The sequence below is a fragment of the Leptopilina boulardi genome, unplaced genomic scaffold (assembly GCF_019393585.1).
Source record: "Leptopilina boulardi isolate dan_hultmark-lab unplaced genomic scaffold, ZJU_Lbou_2.1 LbouV2_72, whole genome shotgun sequence".
Lineage (NCBI taxonomy): Eukaryota > Metazoa > Arthropoda > Insecta > Hymenoptera > Figitidae > Leptopilina > Leptopilina boulardi.
This window is the reverse complement of record NW_026138019.1, coordinates 798,280-823,570: the sequence shown is the minus strand read 5'-3', so window position 1 is coordinate 823,570 and position 25,291 is coordinate 798,280. Positions and strand designations below refer to the sequence as shown.

At 30.1% G+C, this 25,291-nt stretch overlaps 1 protein-coding gene and 1 long non-coding RNA gene across 3 annotated transcripts in view; one reads left to right on the top strand and one right to left on the bottom strand.

Annotated features, from left to right (window-relative positions):
- Positions 1-16,214, top strand: part of LOC127290606 (zeta-sarcoglycan-like) — a 40,022-nt gene extending 23,808 nt beyond the window's left edge. The window contains exons 3-6 of the mRNA XM_051319300.1: positions 3,506-3,773; positions 12,918-13,107; positions 13,694-13,886; positions 15,143-16,214. Coding sequence (XP_051175257.1) covers positions 3,506-3,773; positions 12,918-13,107; positions 13,694-13,886; positions 15,143-15,524 — 1,033 coding nt within the window. The 3' untranslated portion in view covers positions 15,525-16,214. The remainder of the gene's footprint in view (positions 1-3,505; positions 3,774-12,917; positions 13,108-13,693; positions 13,887-15,142) is intronic.
- A 7,508-nt stretch (positions 16,215-23,722) lies between these two features.
- Positions 23,723-25,291, bottom strand: part of LOC127290610 (uncharacterized) — an 87,472-nt gene continuing 85,903 nt past the window's right edge. Inside the window, exon 9 of one of the 2 annotated variants that reach the window (XR_007844396.1) lies at positions 23,723-23,855. This is a non-coding gene — a long non-coding RNA (uncharacterized LOC127290610). The remainder of the gene's footprint in view (positions 23,856-25,291) is intronic. The other variant, XR_007844397.1, reaches the window with a different exon arrangement.

Genomic DNA, 25,291 nt, shown 5'->3' with positions numbered 1-25,291 from the left:
AGAAAGAAAGAGGATATTTCAAAAAACGACTTTGCCCCGCATAGCGGCTTTGCCCCGCTCTCCCCTACCGAATTTTAATTTTGCTGAATTTTCATTCAATAGAATGTTTATTTGGATTTTTGTTAAATAAAAATTTACTAAATTTCTATTTGAACTGTAGTGTTTTTGATTAGAAATGTAGTAGTACAGTGGGTGTATTCACTATATATGAAGGGGGGGGGGGGTCACGTGTTCGACACGAGAGAGGAAATACCACTAATCTGTTGTTCTCTCTGCGTCTGGGTGTGAGTCCACTGAGAATCGAACCTCTGCAGTTTCTGAAATATTTATACGCCTCGATTCAAGACAAGATGCCTCAAACACTATGTACTATTGAGGTAATTGGAGACATTGTGGTCTCGACTCTATATATATATATATATATATATAATGAAACCCTTTCGCAGTGAAAATAGTTAATAATATTAAAATAGTAAACTTTATTTTTAAAAAAGTATTTCAATATTTTATTAATTATCAGCCGTCTTTTTTATTATTTTCTAAATCTGAACTAGTTAATTTAACTGCGTCGATTTGTTTATTAAATGAATTAGAAACAATTAAAGACTAATTTTTAGTAAAAAAATGACTAATTGTTAGTAAAGAACTACTAATTTTAATTAGTAAAATTTATTAAATGAATTAGCAGTTTTCTACTAATAATTAGTTACTTTAGACTAAAAACTTGTTAGTCAAAAACTACTAATTATTAGTAGAAATAATTCATTTATTAAAGTTTACTAATTGAAATTAGTAGTAGTAAAAATGACTAATTCAAATGTAGGGAGTAAATAAGAAACTAAATTTTAAAAATTTACTATTTTAATAATTATAATCGAAGCGAATAAACAATCAATATTTAAATGTCAATTAAAAGCGAAATATTGTTTACTTTTTATAACAAAAAAAAAAAAAAAAGAACAAAGAACAAAAAACCCTTTTTTTGTATTTGTAGAGTATTATCCCGTCATTGTTATCATTTCTTTGTATCCCTTTTCAATTGGTATCTCGGTATTTTTAACATGTTCCAAGTGGAGTTTATCATCGGGTTTTAAAAATTTGAACGAACACGCTCTTTGTACTTGCGAGAGGCATAATTACCCGCGAGAGGAGGACGGCATTGAATATTTTAGTTGCAACCACTACCCATGTTTCCCCCGGTGCGCCCCTGCAAAAATAAAACGTGGAAGTACACCCCAAGAGTTGCTCGGTTGGGTTGGTTTGAGGCCTTCGAGCTAGGGATTAGAAGGAAAGTTATGTCAGGCATTTTGCAGACAGTTTTGCATAACTTGAATCCCCTGCAACCCGCGTCGTACGTGGATAAAACAAACGCCAAGAGCGTTATTTATATATATATATAATTTTTTTTTCCCCTACGCAGACGCCTTTCATCAGATTAACAATGATTACTCGGACGTTAATTTAGCAAAATAAGGTCGAGCTGTAAACACATTTTTTTCTCAAATATAGAAAGAAAAAATTGACTCTTTAATTAAAAATTAACCAACTTCCGTTTCATTTTTGGGTTTAAAATAGAAAAGGCGATATTCATTATTGTCAACAATAATTATTATAGAAATTATTTAAGTACTGAGATTTATCTTCTACTATTTACATATTTTCTTTGTATTTCTATAATTTTCAAATAGCTGTGATAAATTTCAATTAACTTTAATTGCCACAATGTTTGTAATTACCTTTTGACAATTTGAATCAATGAAACATTCAAGTTAGATGTACTCTTTAATTATATATCAATATTAGTATAGAAATTTAATTATAATTAGTAAAATTGTGGTTCAATTCTGGTTATTGCAATTAGAGATATTGATTAATTAGGGGGAAATTTGACATATTGATGCTTTTAATGAAATAATAGTCTGTTAAATTATAAATAAAGGTATTAGTCACCTTATTAAAATATAGTCAATGAGAGAGATTTTTAATGCAATTTTTTTAAAATGAAAAAAGTCACTTTAACTTCACTATTGACTGATCGTACAATTTAAGTAGTAAAAACGTGTTTAGTCAGACCCCAGGTGGAAAAGTTACCGGTAGTGACTACCAGTAGTCACTACCGGTAGTCAATACCGATAGTCATTACCGCTCCCGCTACCGGAATATTCACTACCGGTAGTCACGACCGGTAATTTTTCTTCGATTACCAGTAGCCACTACCGGTAATCACTTCCGGTAATGACTACTGGTAGTGACTACCGGTAGTCCCGAAAAAATTAACGGTAGTGGCTACCGGTAATCGAGGAAAAATTACCGGTAATTTTTCCGGGAGTTACAATCAAAATTTATTACCAAATAACAAATTTTAATTATAACTCACGGAAAAATTTCCGGTAATGACTACCGGTAGTGACTACCGGTAGTAACGAAAAAATTACCGGTAGTGACTACCGGTAGTACCGGAAAAATTACCGGTAGTACCGGAAAAATTACCGGTAGTAACTACCGGTAGTACCGGAAGAATTACCGGTACTGACTACTGGTAGTCCCGGAAAAATTACCGATAGTGACTACCGGTAGTACCGGAAAAATTACCGGTAGTAACTACCGGTAGTACCGGAAGAATTACCGGTAGTGACTACCGGTAGTCCTGGAAAAATTATTAATAGTGGCTACCGGTAGTCCCGGAAAAATTACCGGTAGTAACTACCGGTAGTACCGGAAGAATTACCGGTACTGACGACTGGTAGTCCCGGAAAACTTACCGATAGTGACTACCGGTAGTCCTGGAAAAATTATTGATAGTGGCTACCGGTAGTTCCGGAAAAATTACCGGTAGTGGCTACCGGTAGTGAATATTCCGGTAGCGGGAGCGGCAATGACTACCGGTAGTCACTACCGAGAACTTTTCCACCTGGGACAAGAAAGTTTTTTAAGTAGAAAAAGTTAATTTAGCTAAAGAAAATCGATCAATCATTACGATTTCAATTTTAGAGAAAAAAATTCTTTTTTCCTGAGATACGACACAAATTAAGTAGAAAAATCCAGTTTAGTCAGACACAAATATTTCGTTAAAGTTGAAGAATCAGAAATTAAGTAGAAAAGTCTAGTTTAGTCAGACAAAAGTATTTTTTGTAAGTAGAAAAAATCAATTTATCTAACGGAAATGGAAAAATCGTTACGATTTTAAAAGAAAAAATTATTTAATTATCATGGATCCTACAATTTAAGTAGAAAAATCAAGTATAATCAGACAAAAACTTTTTTTTATAAGTAGTAAAAATCAACGTAAGAAAATTTTTAAACAGTTAAAATTTTATTTTTAGTAGAAAAACCTCTTCAATTTTCCTGACCTTAAAAGTAGAAAAATCGAGTTTAGTTAGACAGAAATTATTTCCTCTAAGTAGAAAAAGTCAATTTCCCTAATTAAATCAATCGTTGGGATTTAATGTTAATTAATTAATAATAAAAATAATTCTACAATTTTGGTGATTTTTTATGATTTCAGGTTAACACGAGGCCAATCGAATTGGTCTGATGATCCTGGAAATTCAAACAGTATACCTCGGCAATCTGGAGGTCGACAGACTCCAGGACCATCTTCGCGAACTGTAATTCACGAAGAAGATTCATCTCCCTCCTGCAATGGATTTAGGTTAGGCGTTTATGGATGGAGAAAACGGTGCCTCTACTCTCTAGTAGTAGGATTAATGATCATCGTCATATTAAACTTAGCTCTTACTCTTTGGCTACTAAAAGTCATGGAATTTAGTTTCGTAAGTAAAAATTTTCAAATAAAATCTATATTTCTTTTTTACGATCTACACTTATTACCAAAACAAAATTAAATTGCCTATATAATAAAAAAAAAAAAACATTGTAATTTTTTTTAGTGACTTATATACAGCGGGAAAATGATTAAAAAATTGTTTCATGATTTAAACGCAAAAGGGGTTCAGGCGAAATATTAATTAATTGATATTATAAATTCCAAATAAACCCTCATTTTAGAGGGCGAGAAAGAGAGAGAGAGAGAGAGGTCGTTATGGTTTTTCATAATGTAATTACTGATTTATGTCGGTCGTTACTGGTGTGGCTAAAATGAGAAATGTTAGGGAAGAGCACGTTGAAAACTAGAACGAAAGTTTATACTATATATAGGATTTTATTCTTGAAACTGGAGCACCTTTGTTATTTATGAAGATAGAAAAAAAAATTGCGCTTAATGAGTTAACAATCACGTAACAGATTAAGAATTACCTTTTCTAATTATTTCACAAAAAATTTTTAAATGTCAACGAAACAAATATAAACACATGATGTTAATGTAAAAATAAATCATCATAAATATAGATCTTAATTAGAAAATCATTTATAAATTTTTTGTAAACTAATTTTTTAATTTAACTACCAAAAAAACACAGATATAAAAAATGTGAAATTATTTTAAAAAAAAAATTGCTTGTTATGAATTTAAAACTTTTATTTAGCTGACCTCAATAATAAAACTTCCATATATTTTCTTTTTCAATAAAAATGGACTTTTGAAGAATTTATTTTTCTTTTTTTTTCTCTATGATTTTCCAAAGAATGAGCAACCGGAGACAAATATATATATTCATCTTTTTTTTTTTCTCTATATTTCTTTGCATTATCCTTCCTGGTGAATTCACCATTTTTAGTTATATCATTCCTTCGGCTCGACACCATTATCGAGTTTATACGAAATCGAGAGCAATCTCGCACAATGATCCCTCAATGCAAGCTAAACTCGGTGGGAATTGCGTATCAATCCGTAAGTAAAGACTCTAACGCTCTCAAGCATCCAAACCCATCCCTTGGGAAATGTCCCAAAGCATAATATGCTTTCTCAATTTTATTCTTTTTTTTTCCACGTTTCGCTCTTTTCCTTGTTCCTGCTTACACGATAAATATAATCCACAGTCCATTATTTTTCACTCCCTTAAATCATATTTTATTCTTAAATATATTTTCTCTCTTTTTTTTCAAATTTTCACGCCTGATTATTATAAATTCAAACATATGTCCTATATTTATGTAGGTAAAATTTTGCGAATTTTATAATTTAATTTCCCATCTCGGAAAAAATAGTTATAAAACTAGTCACTTTACTGTAAAGAACTAAGAAATTTTTTTTTTACCGTTTCAGTAGAAATAGTTCCTCTAGTCAGACAAACTTTTGCATTTTCTAAACCAAAAAAAATTAGCTACACGAAACACATTTTAAAAAAAAGAAAAAAAAACTTCCTTTCAAACTTATAGCGACTCTATATATGATCATAAATAGAAGTTCTGAATGAGAAAGTTAAAAACATATATACTATATTCAAAGACGAAAAAAAACAACATTTGATGAAGAATAGAAGAATTGAGGTGAGGTTTCGGAAGTGCTTTTTGAGTAATGGTTCTGGTAATGTCAGATGGGCACACCTGAAGGCGAGGTGCTGGGAAGTAAAAATCGAGCCATTGTCAAGAAATCGTCGACTCACTTCCCAGCTTATATAGAAAAAAAAGAGGGAAAAAAAAATTCTACAAAACAGCAATACTGCCAAAGTAGCACAGCACTCACCTTTATCACGCAGGTGCCAACTTCTGGAATAGCTTTGTCGAGCGACCTTCTCTCTTTTGCTCTCTCTCTCTCTCTCTCTTTCTATCACAAGTATAAGGGTTGGGTTAAGAATTTTCAAGACTTTGATACCCATCTTAAAGTTTTCCTTCGTTGTGGGCCCCCACCCCCCTCCCCTTGAGTAAGAACGCGATGCACTCGCGGACTGGGAAATATTTTATGTCCTTCGCGCTTCTCTTTGCCCCATTCGCCATTCTTTTCCAGCCATTCATATTTGATGAGAACCCCTCATCCCTTCCTCCTCCCCCCCACAACAGTTTTTTTTTTACCCTCATCTCGGATAAAACTCTCCGAGCGAGTTCGAAAATTCTCGTGACCGAGAAGGCGGCATCAAACCACCACCATCCTCTCTTATAATATTACAGATTCTCGAGAAATTAAATCATTTTTCTCAATTAAGGTTTGTGACCGAAAATCTAAGGCTTTTATTCCATTAGGCAGTAGAGTGCAAAAAAAAAAAGGAAAAAGAAGAAGAGGGGTGCAAAACTTTTGTACGAGTTCGTAATTCCATGACTAAAGGGTTAAAAGTTGACGGGATTCCATGGAAAAATTAATTACTGAAATTTCGCCAGAAGCTGATTCTCATTATCTATGACTACTTTGCTTCATTTTTTTTTTTTTTAAAGGTCTTAATGTTTTGAATTTATCGTCGTTTTTATTAAAGTGTCGTGTTTCACTTTTTCAGTACGTTACTTTCTTATTTCTTCGAAGAGAGAGAGAGAATCATACCTTTATGATAATGTCATGTATTTCTTTTTTTTTTTTGCCTTATATTTGATTTTGCTCAACCTATGACACAAGAATAAATTTTCCTGCAGTGAAAAAAAAAAATTACCCTAATAATAATATTTAAGTAAAAATTAGTGGAAATTTTCTAATTGAAAATAATTTTTTCTAAAATCGATTTCAATTTTTAAACCTTAAAAGAATATTATCATCGCAGAATATAACAATTTGACACCCCATAAAATTTCTGGGTCATATCGAACATGCGAGTATATTGCCACTAAGGGTTACATCCATAACCATATAGAGAAGAGACATTCAGGCCTACACAATAGCTTCAACTGAACCATCATAATCTTCAGTTCACCGATTATTTAGTGAACTGATTTTCAAATTCTCAATATATTTGCCAAAGAAATTTTTCAGAAAATTACCAAAGAAATCTCAGAAAACATTTTTTTTCAACCTTCAGTAATATTTCTCTAAAAAAAAAAGACTAGAAAATAAATGGAAATAGCAAGTTTTACTAAAAAAAAAAAAAACTGTTCAATATGATTTAAGTAGAAAATCCGACGTCAACCAAAAAAATTTCCTTATAAGTAGAAGAACTCAATTTAAATAATAGAAATCGACTAATCATTACGATTTAAATTGTAGTAGAATTATTTTTTTAATTTTATACAATTTTCAAGTAGTAAATTCGAGTTTAGTCAGACAAAAACTAATTAGAAGAAAACATAATTTAACTGACATAAATCGGTCAATGGATTAATTTACCTGAATCGTTACGATTTTAATTTTTTCACAATTTAAGTAGAAGAAGTCGAGTATAGTCAAACAAATATTTTTTTTAAACTACAAAAACTCAATTTAGCTTTATTTCGAATTTCCCAAAAAAAAAACAAAGTCAAATTATAAATTCAAAGCAAAATCTTTACCCAATGTTACGTCGACTTGAAATTGAACGGAAATAACGGCAGAATCTCTTTAGTAATAAGCCTTTGGAGAAAGGAGAGAGAGAGAGAGAGTGAGAGAGATCATAAAACGTAGAAGCAGAAAAAAAAATTCTTTAATTGGCAGAAAGTCAAGCCGTAGAAAGAAAAAAAAAATTAATTAGAAGGTGAAAGATGAAATAAATTATATTATATTAAGGGCCTTGCGTGTGGAGGTTTTGAAGTTGAGCGGAGATGGGGACGTCTCAGAAGCGGAAACATTATAAGAGAAGCGCATCTGAGAAGCGCATCTACGGTAATGATGTCCTGAGGCTCTAAGCCTTTAACATCTCGAGCATTTAATAATTGTTACCCTCGGGACTATTTATATTTTATTTTACTTATATTTCGTATAAAGCATAATATTTCTATCAAAACTGTTTCGGAAAAATTTTTTTTCTACACGTAAACTGAAAAAAAAAAATTAATATCTCTCCTTATTTTCTCAAATATTATTTCTTATAAATGTTTAATATCAATTTTATTTATCTAAATATTCGAACCAATAAATAATTAATAAAAAATAATAAAATAAATAAAAAAAAATTCCTAAAATTTGAGTCGAAGCTAAACAAAAAAAAAATATTATATTTTATGTGCTCAAATGTATCTTATACATATAATCACGGCAACCCTTACGATTCTACCTAATGTATGTAATCCAATTCAGAACCCACCATCAGTGACTATCGTCAGCGTCCGTTTCTCGAGAACACACTACGATTTTATGTCGTTTTAATGTTGTCCCATTCAAGTATTAAAGTAAATGGTGTTTTGAAGAGCCAAAGCTATTTCTAAAGTCCCATAGTCATGGGTCACTCTATTCAAAAGCTTCAAGTAACTATATCAATTCAAAAACACTTTCCACTATAAATTTCACGATGTAATTTCATTTATCAGACAATTTTATTTTCCCTTTAACAAAATAATAAAATAAGAATTTGGAAAAAAGTTTTTAAAAAAACTAAAATAATTAATAAAAAAAAAAAGTTAATAAAAATTTGGAAAAAAAAAATATTAAACAATGAATCTTTATATGATTGGCATTAAAATATTTCACTCGACAAGTTTTGAATGAAAAATTTTTAATTGAAGAATTACTAAACTGAAGTAATTACTGAAAATATAAAAAAAAAATGTCTGGCAACGTTCTTGCAAATTACTTTTCAAACTTGCCTCAGAGATTATATACTTGCAGAATGTCGTAGAATAGGAGTAATGCGAGATGAGATTGCTAGTAAATTTTAATTTAATTACTTGTTCTAACTGCACGTCATTTCTTGGAATTCAAGAAGTTTCCACATTGCAACTTGTACGAAGCAGATACCTTCCTCTTATTTGTCAAGTAAGTTTACCTGCCCGCGTTGGAAAGTAAATTCAAATTTAACAGTCACTTTAAACACAATTGATTTCAATTACAGATTAATTAATTCAATAATTAGCGGACACATGACATTAATTTAACATAATAGGCAAAATTTTTTTTATTTTTAAAGAAAATTTATATATCGGAAAATTTCAATATTAAAAATGATTAATTATTATAACAGAAGTATATTTGAACCCTTATCAAAAAATGGGGGATATAAAATGTTAATTAAAAAAAAAAAAAAAAAACTATATTAAATTCTGGTTAGAGGGCTTGTAATTTTTTCGCACTGATTTATGGAATATTAGACTGCATGCAGGGATTATTTTTATCTTTGCACTAAACGTTTCGCGTGAGTGGCTAAGAAGTTAACTGCTCCGATCAACTACAGTTCTAACATGAAAATAGGGATTTTGTTCTTGTAAATATAATTTTAATTTACGACAAACTAGAGGGCCTATGATTCTAACTAAGAGCGTCGTTACAATGATATATACATATACGTTTATATGTGTGGTTTTATTTGAATTTTATTATGCACTCTCTCAAGCATATAATGTATTATTTGACATCCATTTAACACTTATGACGACATATTGATCAATAATATATTAATGTGAAGTTTGCTTGCAAATCAAACTCTCAAACATTAGGGGATTTTTAATTTTCACATTTCCATCAATTTTCCGACAACAATTATCATCAGAAATATTAATAAAATGGGAAAATTTAATTAAAATTATAATCAAAAAATATTTCTTACAAAAATGTGGATATTTTTTTTTAGAAATTCTTTGCAGTGGTCAAGATTTTTCAAAAAACAACTTCACTATATAATCAACATCAAATTTACGGAGCTTATTTTAATTCTATTGCTGAAAAACCCATATTTTTATTTTTGCCAAAAAGTCAACAAAAATTTGCTCAAATTTTGTTAAAAAATTTAAATTTTTAAAAATTCTTTATTCAGAAACTAGTCATTTATATGTAGAATAAGCTCTATAAATTTCCAACAGTTCGGCAAAGTCATTTTTATAAGAAAACTCGGTTCACCGTAAAGCAATTCTAAAAACAGACTTTTCTTTTTCAAAAAAAAAATTAGTACTAAAGACTAAAATATTTTTTTTAATTATAAAATTAATTTAAATTACTTTATACTTTTAAAAAATTTTATTTATTTTTATTTATTTAGAATTTTATTATAGAAAGAAATTTTTTTTTAATAAAAATATGAACTTAACAAAAAAAAAAGTGATAATGTCCAGAAAAGAAATTAATAAAAATTCTCTGAATAGAAGTTAAAAGATAACATATAAAATTATCTCGTGTATGCAAAAAAAAAAAAAAAAAAAAAAATAATCAATAAATTACTATACTAAATGATGTGAAAGGATATTATCTATGTCTTGACAGCACTGAAACATGATATGAAACTTGAAAATTGAATCACTACACCAAAATCGGTTAACTGTAAACGTTTTAGGATATGGTTTTCGGGACAACCTGCGTGGATTCAATTAATTTTCATAATTATTATCGGCTAGCGTTACGAACATGCCCACGCATATTTGAGCAATGACGACAGAAGAGAAAATTATTATTATTATTATTATTATCAACCATAGTCAATCGAGTTGACACATTGACGTTGAAAATTTCTATTTATATTTATTTCCCAAAGAATTTGTTCGCAGTTAGAATTTCCTGAACACATTATATCAAATACTGTCCGCATTACTATAAATAATTATTAATAATAAATAAATAACTGTAATTTTGAAAAAATCCCAGGTGAAAAAATTAACGTTACTAACGTTACTTATATTACTAACATTACTAATGTTACTAACGTTAGTACCTATAAAAAAATTAAAGAGTTTCTAAAATATATTTTTACAGAAACTTTGCCACTACTTTTCCATTACCACTTTCACTTTTACTTCCACTTAAACTTTTTATAATTTTCATTCCCATTTCCACTTCTACATTTTCTAATTCTCATTCGCACTTCCATTCTCACTTCTACTCTTTCTAATTCTCATTCCCACTTCACTTCCACTTTTTCTAATTTTCATTCCCATTTTCACTTCCACTTTTTCTAATTTTCATTCCCATTTTCACTTCCAGTTTTTTATATTCATTGCCACTGCCACTTTTTCTAATTCTCATTCACACTTTCACTTTCACTTGTTCCAATTTTCATTCCCATTTCATCTTCCACTTTTTTATTTTCATTACAACTTTTTTATATTTTCATTCCCACTTCCATTCCTAATTTTTTAAATTTTTCATTATCACTTTCACTTTTTCTAATTTCCATCCATGGTAATTAAAAAAAGTGAAAATGGTTGTGTAAATGGAAATTAGAAATAGTGTTAGTCGAAATGGCAACAGCTAATGAAAATTAGAAGTGGAAAAAATGGGAGTAGAAGTGGGAATGAAAATTAGAAAAAGGGAAGTGGGAATAAAAAAAAGAAAAAGTGGAAGTGGTAATGAAAATAAAAAAGTGAAAGTGGAAATGAGAATTAGAAAGAGTGGAAATGGAAGTGCGAATGAGAATTAGAAAAAGTGGAAGTGGTAATGAAAATAAAAAAGTGAAAGTGGAAATGAGAATTAGAAAGAGTGGAAGTGGAAATGGAAGTGCGAATGAGAATTAGAAAAAGTGAAAGTGGAAACGATAATGAAAATAAAAAAGTGGAAGTGATAATAGAAATGAAAATTATAAATAGTGCGGGTAAGAACATTAAATACTTCCTGATGGTCGATTTTCGACAAGTTTCTGCAAAAATACAATTTAGAAACATTTTCTTAATTTTTTTATAGGTACTAACGTTAGTGACATTAGTAACGTTAGTAATATTAGTAACGTTAATAATGTTTTTCTACCTGGTAAAATATATATTTTTCGTAGAAAAAAAATAGATAGACTTTCCATTAATTTTCCAAGGAAAATCGATGTAATTTTTATGGAATTTTCGTTGAAATTTGATTGCGAATTTGGAAATTCCTGGAAAACTTTTTTCCAGAATTTTTTTTTTAGCGATTTAAAAATATATTGAGTTAATTTGCATATTTGCTTTTTTTTATAAGAGTAGTCATTATTTCTGAACAATTAAGTTAATTCAGTCTAGAGCAAAAATCGAATCGAATAAACAGGAAGATGAGTATCATTCGGATTAAGTTGAAAGTGGTTGCGCTTGTCCCATTGAGACTTTACAGTTTTTCTGGCAATGGGCCAACTTTTCTGGGCGAGTGTTTTCTTTTTCTCATCCCTCACTCTTATACTTTGAAAATCCTCCCAAGCTTCCTGCATAACACTGGATAACATATAATGAAACTCAGACTGCGCGTACCCTGGCCCTCTCTGTGTATGTATATGTATATATATATATATAGAATACTCGAATGCGGTGAACCAATTGCTTCCGATAGAGTGGCCAATCATCGGAAACCAATATAGACGTAAACCCTACCCAACTCTCTCTCTCTCTCCCTCTCTTTCTCTCTTTCTCTTTCCCTTACATATGTATGTAGATCCGAAATTTTACTTGGGAAATATAGGTTGAACCAATGAAAGCGAAACCTATTTCAACCGCATGTTACGAGATACTGAAAACATTTCGATTCACCCAAAGCTTATTGCTCACAGTGAAATTAATAATACATGAAAATTTTTCTCATCAAATCAAACGCCTTTTTCAAATCTAATTATCTTTTAATTAAAACATCAAATTTTAATTTTATCACGAGAGAATATATATATATATATTTTTAATGAAATATTTAAGAAACTTGAATTTTCGCGCCAAAGATATTTTTTTTTATTAAAAATGAATTTTAATTTTAATCAGAAAAAATATTGAATATTAATTTGATTATGCGAATTAAGAGAAAATGTCCTCAATATGATAATTAAATGAAAACTAATTTCGATGAATGAAAAAGTATTTAGTCAAAATTAATGAAAAACCACTGCGCAGAAATTGCGCTTAGAAAACTTAGTTCATTCCAAGTGAAGAGAGAATAATATGAGTCGTTGAAAAGTTTTAAGGGAAGAAATTATTCCCAAGCAATGCGAAGAGAGGACATTTGAATGTGAAAATATATATATATATGTAAGGGATTCGAGAGGAGGCGAAGAACTGTGGATCATATAAACTTAATTTTGAAACTTTCTATCTTTCAGGAGGGTATCGGTTCCTTGAAAGTCGTTCCTGGTGGAATCGAGTTGAGAGGTCAAGCTGCCATTCTAGACGCCTTGATAGCTTCAAGCGTAAGGTCGAGGAGAGGAAGAAACTTGGTCCTCGAGTCCTGGGGCAACTTCACAGCATCCGCAAGGTCACACGACGGCCGTGTTCTCGCAAGATTCACTCTCAGTAAGCAAAAAAAAAAAATTACCACATTTTCTCCCCTTCAGTTTTTTTTACTTATATTCCAAAATTCCAAAAGTTTTCCACGATTTCCCTAATCTAATTAATGAAAATTTTCATGATGGACCAAAAACCGATATAAAAAATAAGAATTTCTAAATGAAAATTGGGTTAACAACAAATTCTATTAGCAAACTCGATTAAATGCCAATTAACTGAGACGAAAATAATTTCTATAATTATAACAAAAATTAATGGAAATAAAAAATTTCGATCATTTTTATCACCAATTGTGGTGGCGCTACTTATCTAGAACATGTCCTTAATAAGCAAACGTCAGCACAATAAGAATTGTTGACTCAATTTTTATTTTCACGACAATATAGCAGATGAAATAAAAAAAAAAAAAGATGATCTCTATTTTATGATTTCCTTTTTCATTTCGCAACAAGTCTCGCAGAAAATACATATATAGATTGTAACGTGAGGAAATTTTATTTCAAATGATATAAAGCTTCGCTCATGTTTGTGTGACAAAAAAAAAAAAAAAAAAAAAATTTGTAAAGCTGGAAAATCACTTATTGGATTATAGACGAGGACAGAGTGGATTGCGTGTCGAGAGGATTTCGAATAACTGACCCCCGAGGAGGACTTTTGTTTTCCGCGGATAGAGAAAGAGTCGTCGTTGGAGCAGAAACGTTACGAGTAACAGGCGTTGGGGGTGCTATTTTTAAAGGAAGTGTACAAACGCCTCTGGTCAGTGCAGAATCTGGCCACAATCTCAGGTATAAACATAAAAAAAATACTTATTTCAATAACAAATTTTTTTTAATTTCTATAAAAAGAATTTTATTTAAAAAATAATTTAAAAAAAAAAGAAAACAAAAATTTTTAAATTCGAAGTAAGTTTGAAAGTTTTCGAAGGCAACAAGGGAATGGGACAAACGGAGAAATTGTGGAAAAACAAGTGAAATAGAGAAGAGAATAAAGGGATTTCCCAACTTTCTTCTTTTCTTTTTTTTTTTTTGTCAGAAAACTTTTGACCTACGAGCTATTAAGTTGATCCGGAAATCACTCAAACGGAAATGGTGATTTCTTGCTCTTCTTTCTCTCTTTTTTTTTTGTCTCATTCCCTCTATAGGAAAAAAAAAAAAATTTTCTCTTTCTTCGTTTTCTCTTTTGCGTAACTTCAAACTCGGATAACCAAGCGCGAGGAAGTATTATCCACGTATATAGCTTTGCACAGTCGTACTGCCACACCGCAGTTATTGATAGCGCCGGGCAATTTACAGACGGATTTACGATTACAATAAAACTTTGCTCGCGCGGAAAATTATATTCATAGGATTGGATTTGCGCCAGATATGAAATACCGCGCGGGAGGAAAAGGCAACGAAGCGCAGATCGTGAAATCGATGTTGCGGTGTCGTTTTCAGTTCACTTTTGAAATTTTTTTTTTTTTTCACCCCCCTTTTGAATCGATTATTGTGAAAAGTCGTGGAACACGAAGAATAGTCGTTAAGCTACGAGATATATATATATATATATATATTGAAAGAAGATAAATTTTTATATACAATAACCACGTTGTTTCCATTTAACAATCGACTCGTTAATTCACATATTCAACTTTTAAAACTTTTCCTTCATTTTTCACTTTGGATAAAATATATAATCCTTGCGGGAATTAGAGGAAAATAATTTATAATAATAATTAACGATCAAAAAGTTTATTCGAACTAAAAAAAAAAAATTCTCTATAAACCAAAATAAAAATCATTTTATTTTTCAGGGAAAAAATTTTTTAGTATCAATTTCGTAATATTGAAATATTTCCATCATATTCAATTTTTTCTTTCAATTTGTTATTGTTACTGTAGACGCGAAAAAAAAACGATCCGCTTGGTTCAAATTTCCAGTTGAAAAAAATGATATTCAAAATTATTTAATTAAAAAACGTAATAAAATTATATATTTTTTTTTATATTTAATTTTTATAAATATATAAATAATTAAATAATATTTTAATATTTGTTTTCAGGCTGGAATCAGCAACGAGATCGTTGAAAATTGATGCACCTCAAAGGGTTGTGCTAGAATCGTTCGGAGGTGAAATATCAGTAACTTGCCTATCGGACATGCAACTACAAAGTATAGAAGGTGCAATAAGATTCGAGTCAAAATCTGTCTTCCTAAAGGGCCTGAAAACTGCTGTTCCTATTCAGGGTTATTCATCGAGAGAACAACAACAACAATATTCGAGTCGATCATCATCATCATCATCCTCATCCTCATCATCATCATCATCATCGCATCAAAATCAACGGGAATCAACGATCTACCAACTTTGTGCCTGTGCGAGTGGTAAACTTTTTCTCGCAAGTCCTGAGGGAGTTTGCCAGGCCGACAAAGCCGTCTGTTAATAGTCAACTTATAAATTAATTATATTCATTAATACTAATTAATTGATGAATTTTTTTTTTCATATAAAAAACAAATTCATTGTAATTAATTACTATTAATAAAAAAAAGAGCACTGACAGTTCAAGGCTGTGTGTCATTTGAAAAATGATACCGAGGCCTTTATTAAAAAGAAAATTTCTTTTTTTAAGTTTTGGCTCTGAAAAAAAATGTCTCGTTCAGAAAATTTCTGTCTAAAGCGAATTTTCTGAACGTTGCGAAAATACCTCGTGTATCTATTATGTAAGGGGTCCTAATAAGAAATTAGGTTTGATAAAGAAAAAAAAATAAATCGAAACAACTTTTCAACACCCTTAAGAATGTTAAAATAAATTTTTTTGAACGTATGTAAATGAAGTTTATAAAAGCGAATGTTTGTTATTAGAGAGCTTGTGGTAGAATTGTGAAATATATATATATATAGATATATATAGTCCCGTGTAATTCTGTCCCCGAAAATGCGCAAAAATAATATTCTTAGGGGTTTTTTTTTCATTTTCTTTACATTTTTCCAAAAAAAATTAAATTTCCATTTTAGTAAATTATTATTCTTTGTTGGGACACCTTACTGTACATATACGTAGCTGTGTGCAATGTATATCTTGTATATCAATAAAAAAAATGTACGATTATCGTTGAACGTTAGATTTTAATCTTGTTCTTTTTTTCACATCCTTTATCACACGAATATTAAAAAATATTTTCTTCCAGAATTCTGACAATCATTTTATAGAGATGATATATAAATAAATAAAAAAATAAGCAATGAACCGGAAATACATTTTCTGGCAAGTAATGACGTCAAAAATTGAACTCCACTTAAGTTTTATTCCAATAGACATGAAACTCGATAAAAAACTAATCAGTTTTGGTATCGAATTTCTCGCGCTTCGTTCAAAAATAAAACGAATGTGTCACCTAATTCTGTCTGACCTAGTTTTTAATGAAACTGCAAATTTTTTAAATTAAAACCACTTGAATTAAAAGTATTTTTCTTATAATATCTTTTAGTATCGAGGAGATTTTTTTTTTTTAATAATTTTAAAATTTTTAAAAAAATAATTAAATATTACGAATTTTTTATAACAAACTAAAATAATATATAGAGAGAAAAGCTGGACGAAAAATTTATGGACTTTTATCTCTTTAAATAATCACAACTCCTACTTTTAAAATTTCTTAAAAATTTTATTTAAAAAAAAAGAAGTTTTTATTACGAATCTATTAAAAATTGATTAAAAATATGAAAGCTTAAAGTAAACAGAATGCTTGGAATGTTTAAAAAGATAGTATAATGTCGAGAGAACGTTGCATGTTGCATCAAGAAATTGCATCTTGTATCAAAGTTCGAGACAGTCATCTCGGAGTTGAAGTATCCAGGTGAGTCGTAATAAGCCACAGTAGAAAAAGCTGTGAAGGTATGGACTGAAAAAAAATGAGGTGGAAGGAGGAGAGAGAGAGAGGGAGAGAGAGAGAGAGAAAGTAAGCGAGAAGGCAAAAGGAGAGCACTTTAGCGAAAAGTTGAACGCCTTTACCCTTATACGTCAAGCGACTTGACAGCGAGCAGAGGCAATCTCACCTAGTAGCCGCTTAAGGGGGTCTGACGGGGAGGTAATTTTCTCGGAATTCGAGATTAAAATTGCATCCAAGGGAAACAAAGTGCGGCCAGGCATAAGAGTAAGGGAGCAATTTAAGGAGCCCCGGTGTGGTGGGACGCTATACCGCCCAACGCGAATTAGTAACGGCTGAATAAAAAATATTCGTGAAAGATGAAAAATACTCTCCCGTCTCTCTCTCTCTCTCTCTTTTTTTTTCTCTCTCTATAGGCAAAAAGAAAAGATATATAAACCATGAAATGAGCGCGTGATCGATCACGATTAAAAAAGTATTATTGTATCGGAAAAATTTTCAGATTCATTCCAAGCTATTTTTCTTTTCAATCAACTTTAAGCTACCTACAAAATATATATTCTAGAAAAAGAAATATTTTTCCTCACTTTCTCATATATGAATGTTAATTAATTTTAATTTAAAATTCATAAATAAACTTCCGTTTTTTCAAGAAAAATTTCAACGGAAATTTTTTTTCTTTTTTTTTTTTTTTGAATACAGTAAAAAAGTTTTAGAATTTTAATATGAAAATTAATATTCTCACGCTGTAGCACATATAACGGATTAGGATTTTCTAACAAAGATTTTGCTTACAAAACAGCAAGGTAAATACGTGACCAAAAATTATTCCAGTTGCGCTCAACCGAAAACTTCATTCAGAAGAGTTAAAAGCTTTCGCAAAAAGGGAGAAATCTACAATTTATTTTAAACTAATTTTATTCTTATCTGGTAAAACGTACGAATCTTACATTTATTTTACAATTTAGTTGAAAATTAAGATAGTGTTATTTACAATTTTATAATTGGTAACTAGATAAGAATTGAGTAATTAAGAATAAATTATCACAAAAACACCTCTTTCTAGAATCTACAAAAAAATTATTCTTCAAAATATTTTACTTTTGTATTTTAACTTCTTAAAAAAAACAATTTTTTACCTAAACTCAAAAACCTAAAAATCGTTCTTAATTCCTTAAAAATAAATTCACGATTAAATCTCTCAGGAATAGTTTATTAATTAATTTTCACATGAGAAAAAATTATCATTTTTCCGTGTGAAATTTTTTTTCAAATAGAATAAAAAGAATTTTTTTTCACAGACAAGTAAAACTGAACAAAAAGTAGTATAGAGCCATGATTGATTCAAATGACAAATTTGTGATTTTAAAAAAAGATTCGTAAAATCAAATATTTAAAATATAGAGAAAGTTTTGAGGAATTTTTTTTAAACTTGAGAGTGATTTTAAATTCATATATATATATATGAAAGTATTTTCCCCCATGGATGAAGGGGTAGGAAACGGACAGAAAAGGCGCCTTCGGCAACGGATATAGTTCTGCAATATGGGCGAACGAGGATGTTGGGAGAGAAGTGGGATGTGTTCCGTGAACCGTGAAATTGTTGCATGGGGTACGGGTACATCCGATAAAGCTTTAAATACAAATTAGTAATACCAACGGTACGTGGAAATGGGCATCACTATAGAATTTCTACAATACATAATCTGTAAAGGGAGATATCCACGAAAATCATTGTGAATATGGTTAAATCTATACACATATACATATGCAAGTCTATTTAATTTATTACTTTAAAAAGTAATAATTAAAAAAGAATTTTTTTATATAAAAATAAGTTATATTTTTAGATGAAAAATATAATTTTTCGCAATTTCACTTTAAAGAATTATAAGCAAAATAATATATAATGTTAATTAATGAGAGGTTCAACGATTATTTATTTTTGAGATTATATTATCTAAATTCAACTGGAAAATATATCATAACTGATGAAAATATATTTAATCATTTTATCTGATAGTGTTTTTTTTCCCGCTAGTAGGATATAACAAATGATTCTATAATATTTATTGTCGCAATTAGAAAGTAAAATAATAATTTAAACTTTAAAGTGAAATTAGTTTAGAGAATCCCAATGGTCCTCTTGTTAAAAGTTTCGAAAGTCAAACAACATCCCCAAGGACATTAAGTTTCAGGTGTATCTTTCCCGCGTTTTTAAAATAAAAAACTACTTTTTCTTGTGGGAGGGGGTTTTTTTTTGCATATAGTTTGGGAAAGAATGTAAATATATCAAATACAAAGAATATACATCAAATAATAATTATTTAATGCAAATAAATATTTATAATAGTCAAATAACGGATTTTATTTGAAATCGGAAAATATTCTTAAATAGACGCTAAGATATGACTACTTTAGATAAAATTTATGATAATTAGATCAGTTGAAAATTCGGCTCTAAAAATGAAAATCGGATAATAATGTTAGACAAATTAAAGTAGTGAGAAATGTGTGTCACAGTAAGAGCTTTTATATTTGATTTAGCCAAAGATAATGAAATTTATGTTGTTACCGCCGTTATATAAGAGAAAAGAGACAGAAAATTGTTGAGGGTTGAATGGCATTAAAGCTCTCACCAAAGAAGGGTAGGATCACAAATTAGCCTACTACTTTTGATAAAGAGAGGGTTGAAACTAACGAAACGAGAATGAAGAAGGGAAGAAATTATCTTGATGCAGAAAAGTTCTTCTTTACTCTTCAAGTTCGTACAACACTTTCCAAATGCCGACAACTCTTATTTTTCTAAATTATATCAAAATCCTAATTCATTTTTTCTATTATTGAATCAAATTTTGCCTTTTTTCGTCCGACATATTGGATCAGCCATTTTGAATTTTAAACTTTCAAAAAAGTTAAATATTTAACAAAATTTGGCTGCAAATAATTCCGCTTTTTTAAAAGCATTACACTGAAAAAAGGGTTTGGTATTAAGAACCAAACATTTGGATGGTATTTAACAAAATTTTTTCTGTTGAATCAACAAAATTTTGCTTGTCCCAATCAAACTTTAGTTAGGACAACAAAAATCCTTTTTTTATAATTTTGGTTAAACAAATTTTGATTGAGACAATTAAAATTTTGTTGATTCAACAAAAAAAAATTTTGCTTGCTTAAATACTAACTAAACGTTAGGTTGTCAATACCAAACCCTTTTTTCAGTGTAGAAGAATAAAAATAAAGGAAATATGTTTAGCAATGATAAATTTCAGCATTATTATTTTTTTTTTTTAATGTGTTATAAGGGGATTGTATACTTCAATTGCAGGTTCATGAATCTGGACACCCATCGGGACTGTTGTGGGTGGTCTGTGGTAAAAGCGAGTGAGTTCTCTCTGGAAAATGTTCCAGTTCATAAAGCTTGGCAAAATGTATGTACATTGACGTTACACCTATAGATATATATCTACGAGTAAAAACTATATATATATATAGGCCATGTGCAGATCCAAAAGGATGTATATAGAAGAACAGGTTTGTGGTGCTCAGGTGTGAGGCCGAAGGGGGCCATAATAGAGGCTAAATTCCAGCAACGGCCGGAAGCAATTTAATGCACCGTCGTTTTAACTATCATCGCGCCCAGCTGATGTAATATCTTTTCGAGTTGGCAACGTAATGTGTATGTGTGTGTCTAGTTAGGGCAAAACGAGCTGTTGATAAATCTCTCTTTCTCCGTCACTCTGAATTGAGTTTCTCTTTCTTTTTCTCTTCCTCCTTCTCATCATCATCATCTTCTTCTTCTTCTTCTTCTTCTGGATATGTAGAGATGCCGGAGCGGAATTACATCTCCAAATTGTAATTTTGTCGGGACCACCCTAACAGCTCTTGTCATTATTTCCCGTTCCGCGGTACGAATGAGCTAACTTCCGGTTGCAGAGGGAGACCAAAAGATGTCGTTTCTTAAGTAGTAATGCTGTTATATCGACTTTTGTTTTCCTCAAGTGGCAACTCTCTCTCTCTCTCTCTCTCTCTTTCTACAAGTCTTGAAAATACAAGTCACTCTGGCAATTTCAAAATTCATGAATATAAAGAGAATTTTGTAAAATTTAATTAATCAAAACTAATTTCCTAAGATAGGTTAATAACAAAAACGATTCGATAAACGCAAAAAATCAAAGTAAAAACTTGGAAATAATTTAATTTCTGATGATAAATACATATTTTTTACAACACTTTTAATAATACAATGAACCTTATGCAACAGTGGAAAATTTAATTTACCCATTTAGAAAAAGAAAAAAGTAACACACGAAATAAATAGAAACAGTGAAAATGAAAATTGCGAAATAGAAAAAAGAAGCGAGAGAAAAAATAACTAAGAATACCTAGTCTGAAACACAAGGGCAAATAAATGTTTGTAATTTCATAACGCCCAAGTTCTTTATTCGTCTTGACTTTCGCATTAGTTTATTCACTGACATGGCTTATAAAGTTAGGACGTTTCTGATATTATTCTTCCTCTTGTCTGAACTTTTCTACCAGTCTCGAGTCATTATAGAGCCATCGTGTTGATGATCAATCTTCCCAATTCAACTTCCGCATTTTTTTCTTCTTCTTTTTTTTTTAAAAAAAATAATTTCATTTGCAGGTAAAATTAAAAAATAATTTTCGATTAAATAGAGAAAAAAAAATTCAGAATTATTTTATTTAGATTTTTTTTTTAAGTATAAATGTAGTTTGTTAAATATATAAGTATTTGGCACGTCTTTATTTTATTTGGTCATTCAATAAATTTTGCGAAAACTTTTGTCAGTAACTCTAGTCGTCGCTGAAGAGGAGATTGTGAATGAAATTATAATTAAATTCATTAGTGAAACCACACGAAAATCATGACGCCATTGAAGATAGCGAGAGCAAGAGAGAAGAATTGCATCGTCGAGGTCGAAAATACCCCTTCGTGCTTTAAGGGTTACAGCTTAGATAGGGTTAAATTAGCTCTACATTGCCTTATCTCACCGACAAAGTGGATAGCTTCTAAAGGCTCGTCATCTTCCATTTTAACCAGCATAACAAAAATAAATGCACTATTTACGTGCTCTGAAATATTCTATATATGAATTCTATAACCAATATAAACTTTTTTCGAAATAAATTTAGAGAGAAAATAAAATTTCTTTTTTTCATTTTTTTTTGAAAATTCGTAATTATTATTACTACACTGAGTAAAATGTTTAGTATCATCTACCAAAGTTTGGTTCTCTCTACCAAATTTTTTATTTGATATATGTGCAACTAATCCGTTTGGTTCGGGCTACTAAATTTTTTCGTTGAATCATTTTGTTCGGTCTACCAAATTTTTTGTTTTGCACAACTAACTTATTGTTTTTAAGCAAACAAAAAATTTAGTTAAATGAAAATTTTTTTTTTGTTTTCTCAACCAACTTATTTTTTTGTTTCACCCTTTTCTCTTTATATAACCTACCTATGCCTACTTAAATTAATTTCTATCGCGGAAAAAACCTAACACTGCTGGGGCTCGAACCCTCAGACTACGCAACGCTAGTCGAGAACGCTGACCACTACTCTACGAATCCTACTAACAATTTGAGATTAAATCATTTTCACAATGTATAAAAGCTGGAAAAAAACTTTCGTTCTTGTAACAAGTTTTATTTATTTATTTTCACTACACAAACTTTTTTTTTTAAAAAATGTCTGAAAAACATAAAAACTTCAACACTGAAACTTCACGACGCGAACGACATATGGTTAATGTTGACATCCCGTGAATGGGAAGCGACGCCATATTTACGAGAAGAGCGCGTGCGCAATACAGCATGTCAGCTATTTAGTACTGGGAACCAAACTATTTAGTTCGTAAACATGAAAGCTTCAAATATATTTTTTGGTAGAGCCAACTAAACTTCCCGATTTATTGCCACTTTCTATTCTGTTGTGACAACCATATTTTAGTAACGCCAACTAAAAAAGCTCAACTAAATTATTTTCTTATTATTACGAAATTATTTTTCTCAGTGTAGATTTTCCCTAAACTTTAAAGTGGAAATTCCAAAATAAATGCGAAAAATCAATGGAAACAATAGAGGTTAAAATTTTATATACAAATTATATATAGAAAAAGAAAAAAGTGTTAAAAAAAATTCAACTGTATTCGTGGCACGTCCTTTAAAAAGGAGTCTGAAGAGTATCAGCGAAAGTTTTATCGACGGGCATGGAAATTACCGGCACCGTACGTTAGGTGTAAAACTTTATAGATAATTAACTAAATTAATTACACCGAGCGAACGGAACATCGATGCTGGGACAGGCGGTAGCAGTCGAGGGTTGGATATAAGCGACTGCGCCGAACGTTCGACGATAAGTTTTGCTGATAAAGTATAAAGTTTCCTAAACGGAATACGCGCTTCGTTATCAATCACTTTTTCCTGTCGCATATATATATATACACAACATGCCCTTTGATTTTACTTTGTCAAAATATATTTTCTAGTTTTTGTTTCCCCAAAAAAATATCACAAAGCAAATCTTATACTATATAATATATTGTGTATTGCAAATTGCAATAATCAAAGCGAAAATAATTTTCATTTTCTAAAAATTATTGTCACAATAATAAAAAATGGTCATAATAATAGAAAATTATTTAGTAGTGACATTTGCAATTCGTGAAAATAGTGATAAAAAAATTATTACAACCTGCTTTCATTATATTTTTGAAAACAAGAGGGACTCACCGGTCGCGAATTCCCTCGACGATTGACCAAGCAACCCCTTTGGACCATTCTCCAGAGATTCCTTTACTCTTCATATTAAAGTCACTTATTATCAGCATTCCTTTTCTTTTTCTTCAATTCCATGTGATGCTGGAAAAAATAAATGCCTTCAATTTTCGAAAATAATATAGAAATAAATATTCAATTTTATTTAATATCTAAATTTATTTAATATTATTAAGAATATTAATAATAATAATAATAATAATTAATAATGACTATAATTAAATTAAAATGATAAGTGTGACAATGAAAATATTATCACAGAAATATTGAAAATTCTTTATACTTTCATTTTCAAGGCAAATAATAATATTTATACATCCAATCAAAAAAAAACAACAACAACAGTAGAAAAAATTAAAGTATCCGTATAACTTTCAATTTATTAATGGATTATTACAGAAAGTAAAAAAAAATTTTCAAACTTGAATCTGAATAATCTGATGAAGGATTTGCATATTGAAAAAATAAATCCTAGAAGCAAGTCGAAATGACATAAATAGAGACAGAAAGTGAATAGCAATCGGATTTTTAAAACTCAATTGAGTGCAGACCAGGCCGAATGGTTATTCAAAACATTCATTTGAATGTACAAGCATTGGGCTTGGTCTCTCTCTTTACACACACACACATACGTTGCACGCAATTCCAGAGTGCGAGTACCAGATTGAAACAGAGAGGGGTGCGAGGATATTGAGGTCGAGTTTCAGGTGGGGTCGCGAGTTATGAATTAACTGTCATTGCATCTTTGATTTGTGGTATGTCTGTCTTTTTCCATTTTTGCCTTTCCATTAGAGCTTACCTTCTTCTCATATATCCCCATATCATTCAGCGCTATTTTTGACTTTTTTTTCCCCCCATGTCACTTTTAAAAGTTTACGTGTCGTCAATGCCACTTTCACTTTCTTGTCATACGCAATGATCTGCCATCGTTTGATTGATTATTTATCACGTTTTCTTTCATTAGACTAGGAAAAATTTGTTGTTAATTTAATATTGCAAATCAGATTATAGAATTATATTATTACTAGGGGTGCTTCGCGCACCAACCCCCTTGTTTTAATCATTTTTTTTTAATTTTCCATTGATCTTATTTTTCCAAATGAATATTTCAAAGAATTATTATTACAAATTCATTGAAATCTGAATAAATATTATTAAAATTAAAATTATTAAATTTTAATTAATAAATTAATTAAATTAATAAATTAATTAAATTAATAGTAAATAAATAATTAAATAAATTAAAATCGACATCAAGAAATTATTTTTAAAAATAATTTCAATGAAATTGCCTAAAAACCAATAAATTATTAAAAAGTCTTGAAACGAACATAACCCTTAAATTCAACTCATTTCAATACGGAGAGAGATGAGGAAAGGGGGAAGGACTAACTGTTTTATTTAGAGTCTTAAAAAAAACATAACCTCAAAATTTGGGTCATTTTTGGCAGAGGAGGGGAAATGAGTGGAGGGAGGGGGGACTTGAGGCTATATTAAAAGCCTTGAAACGAACATAACCT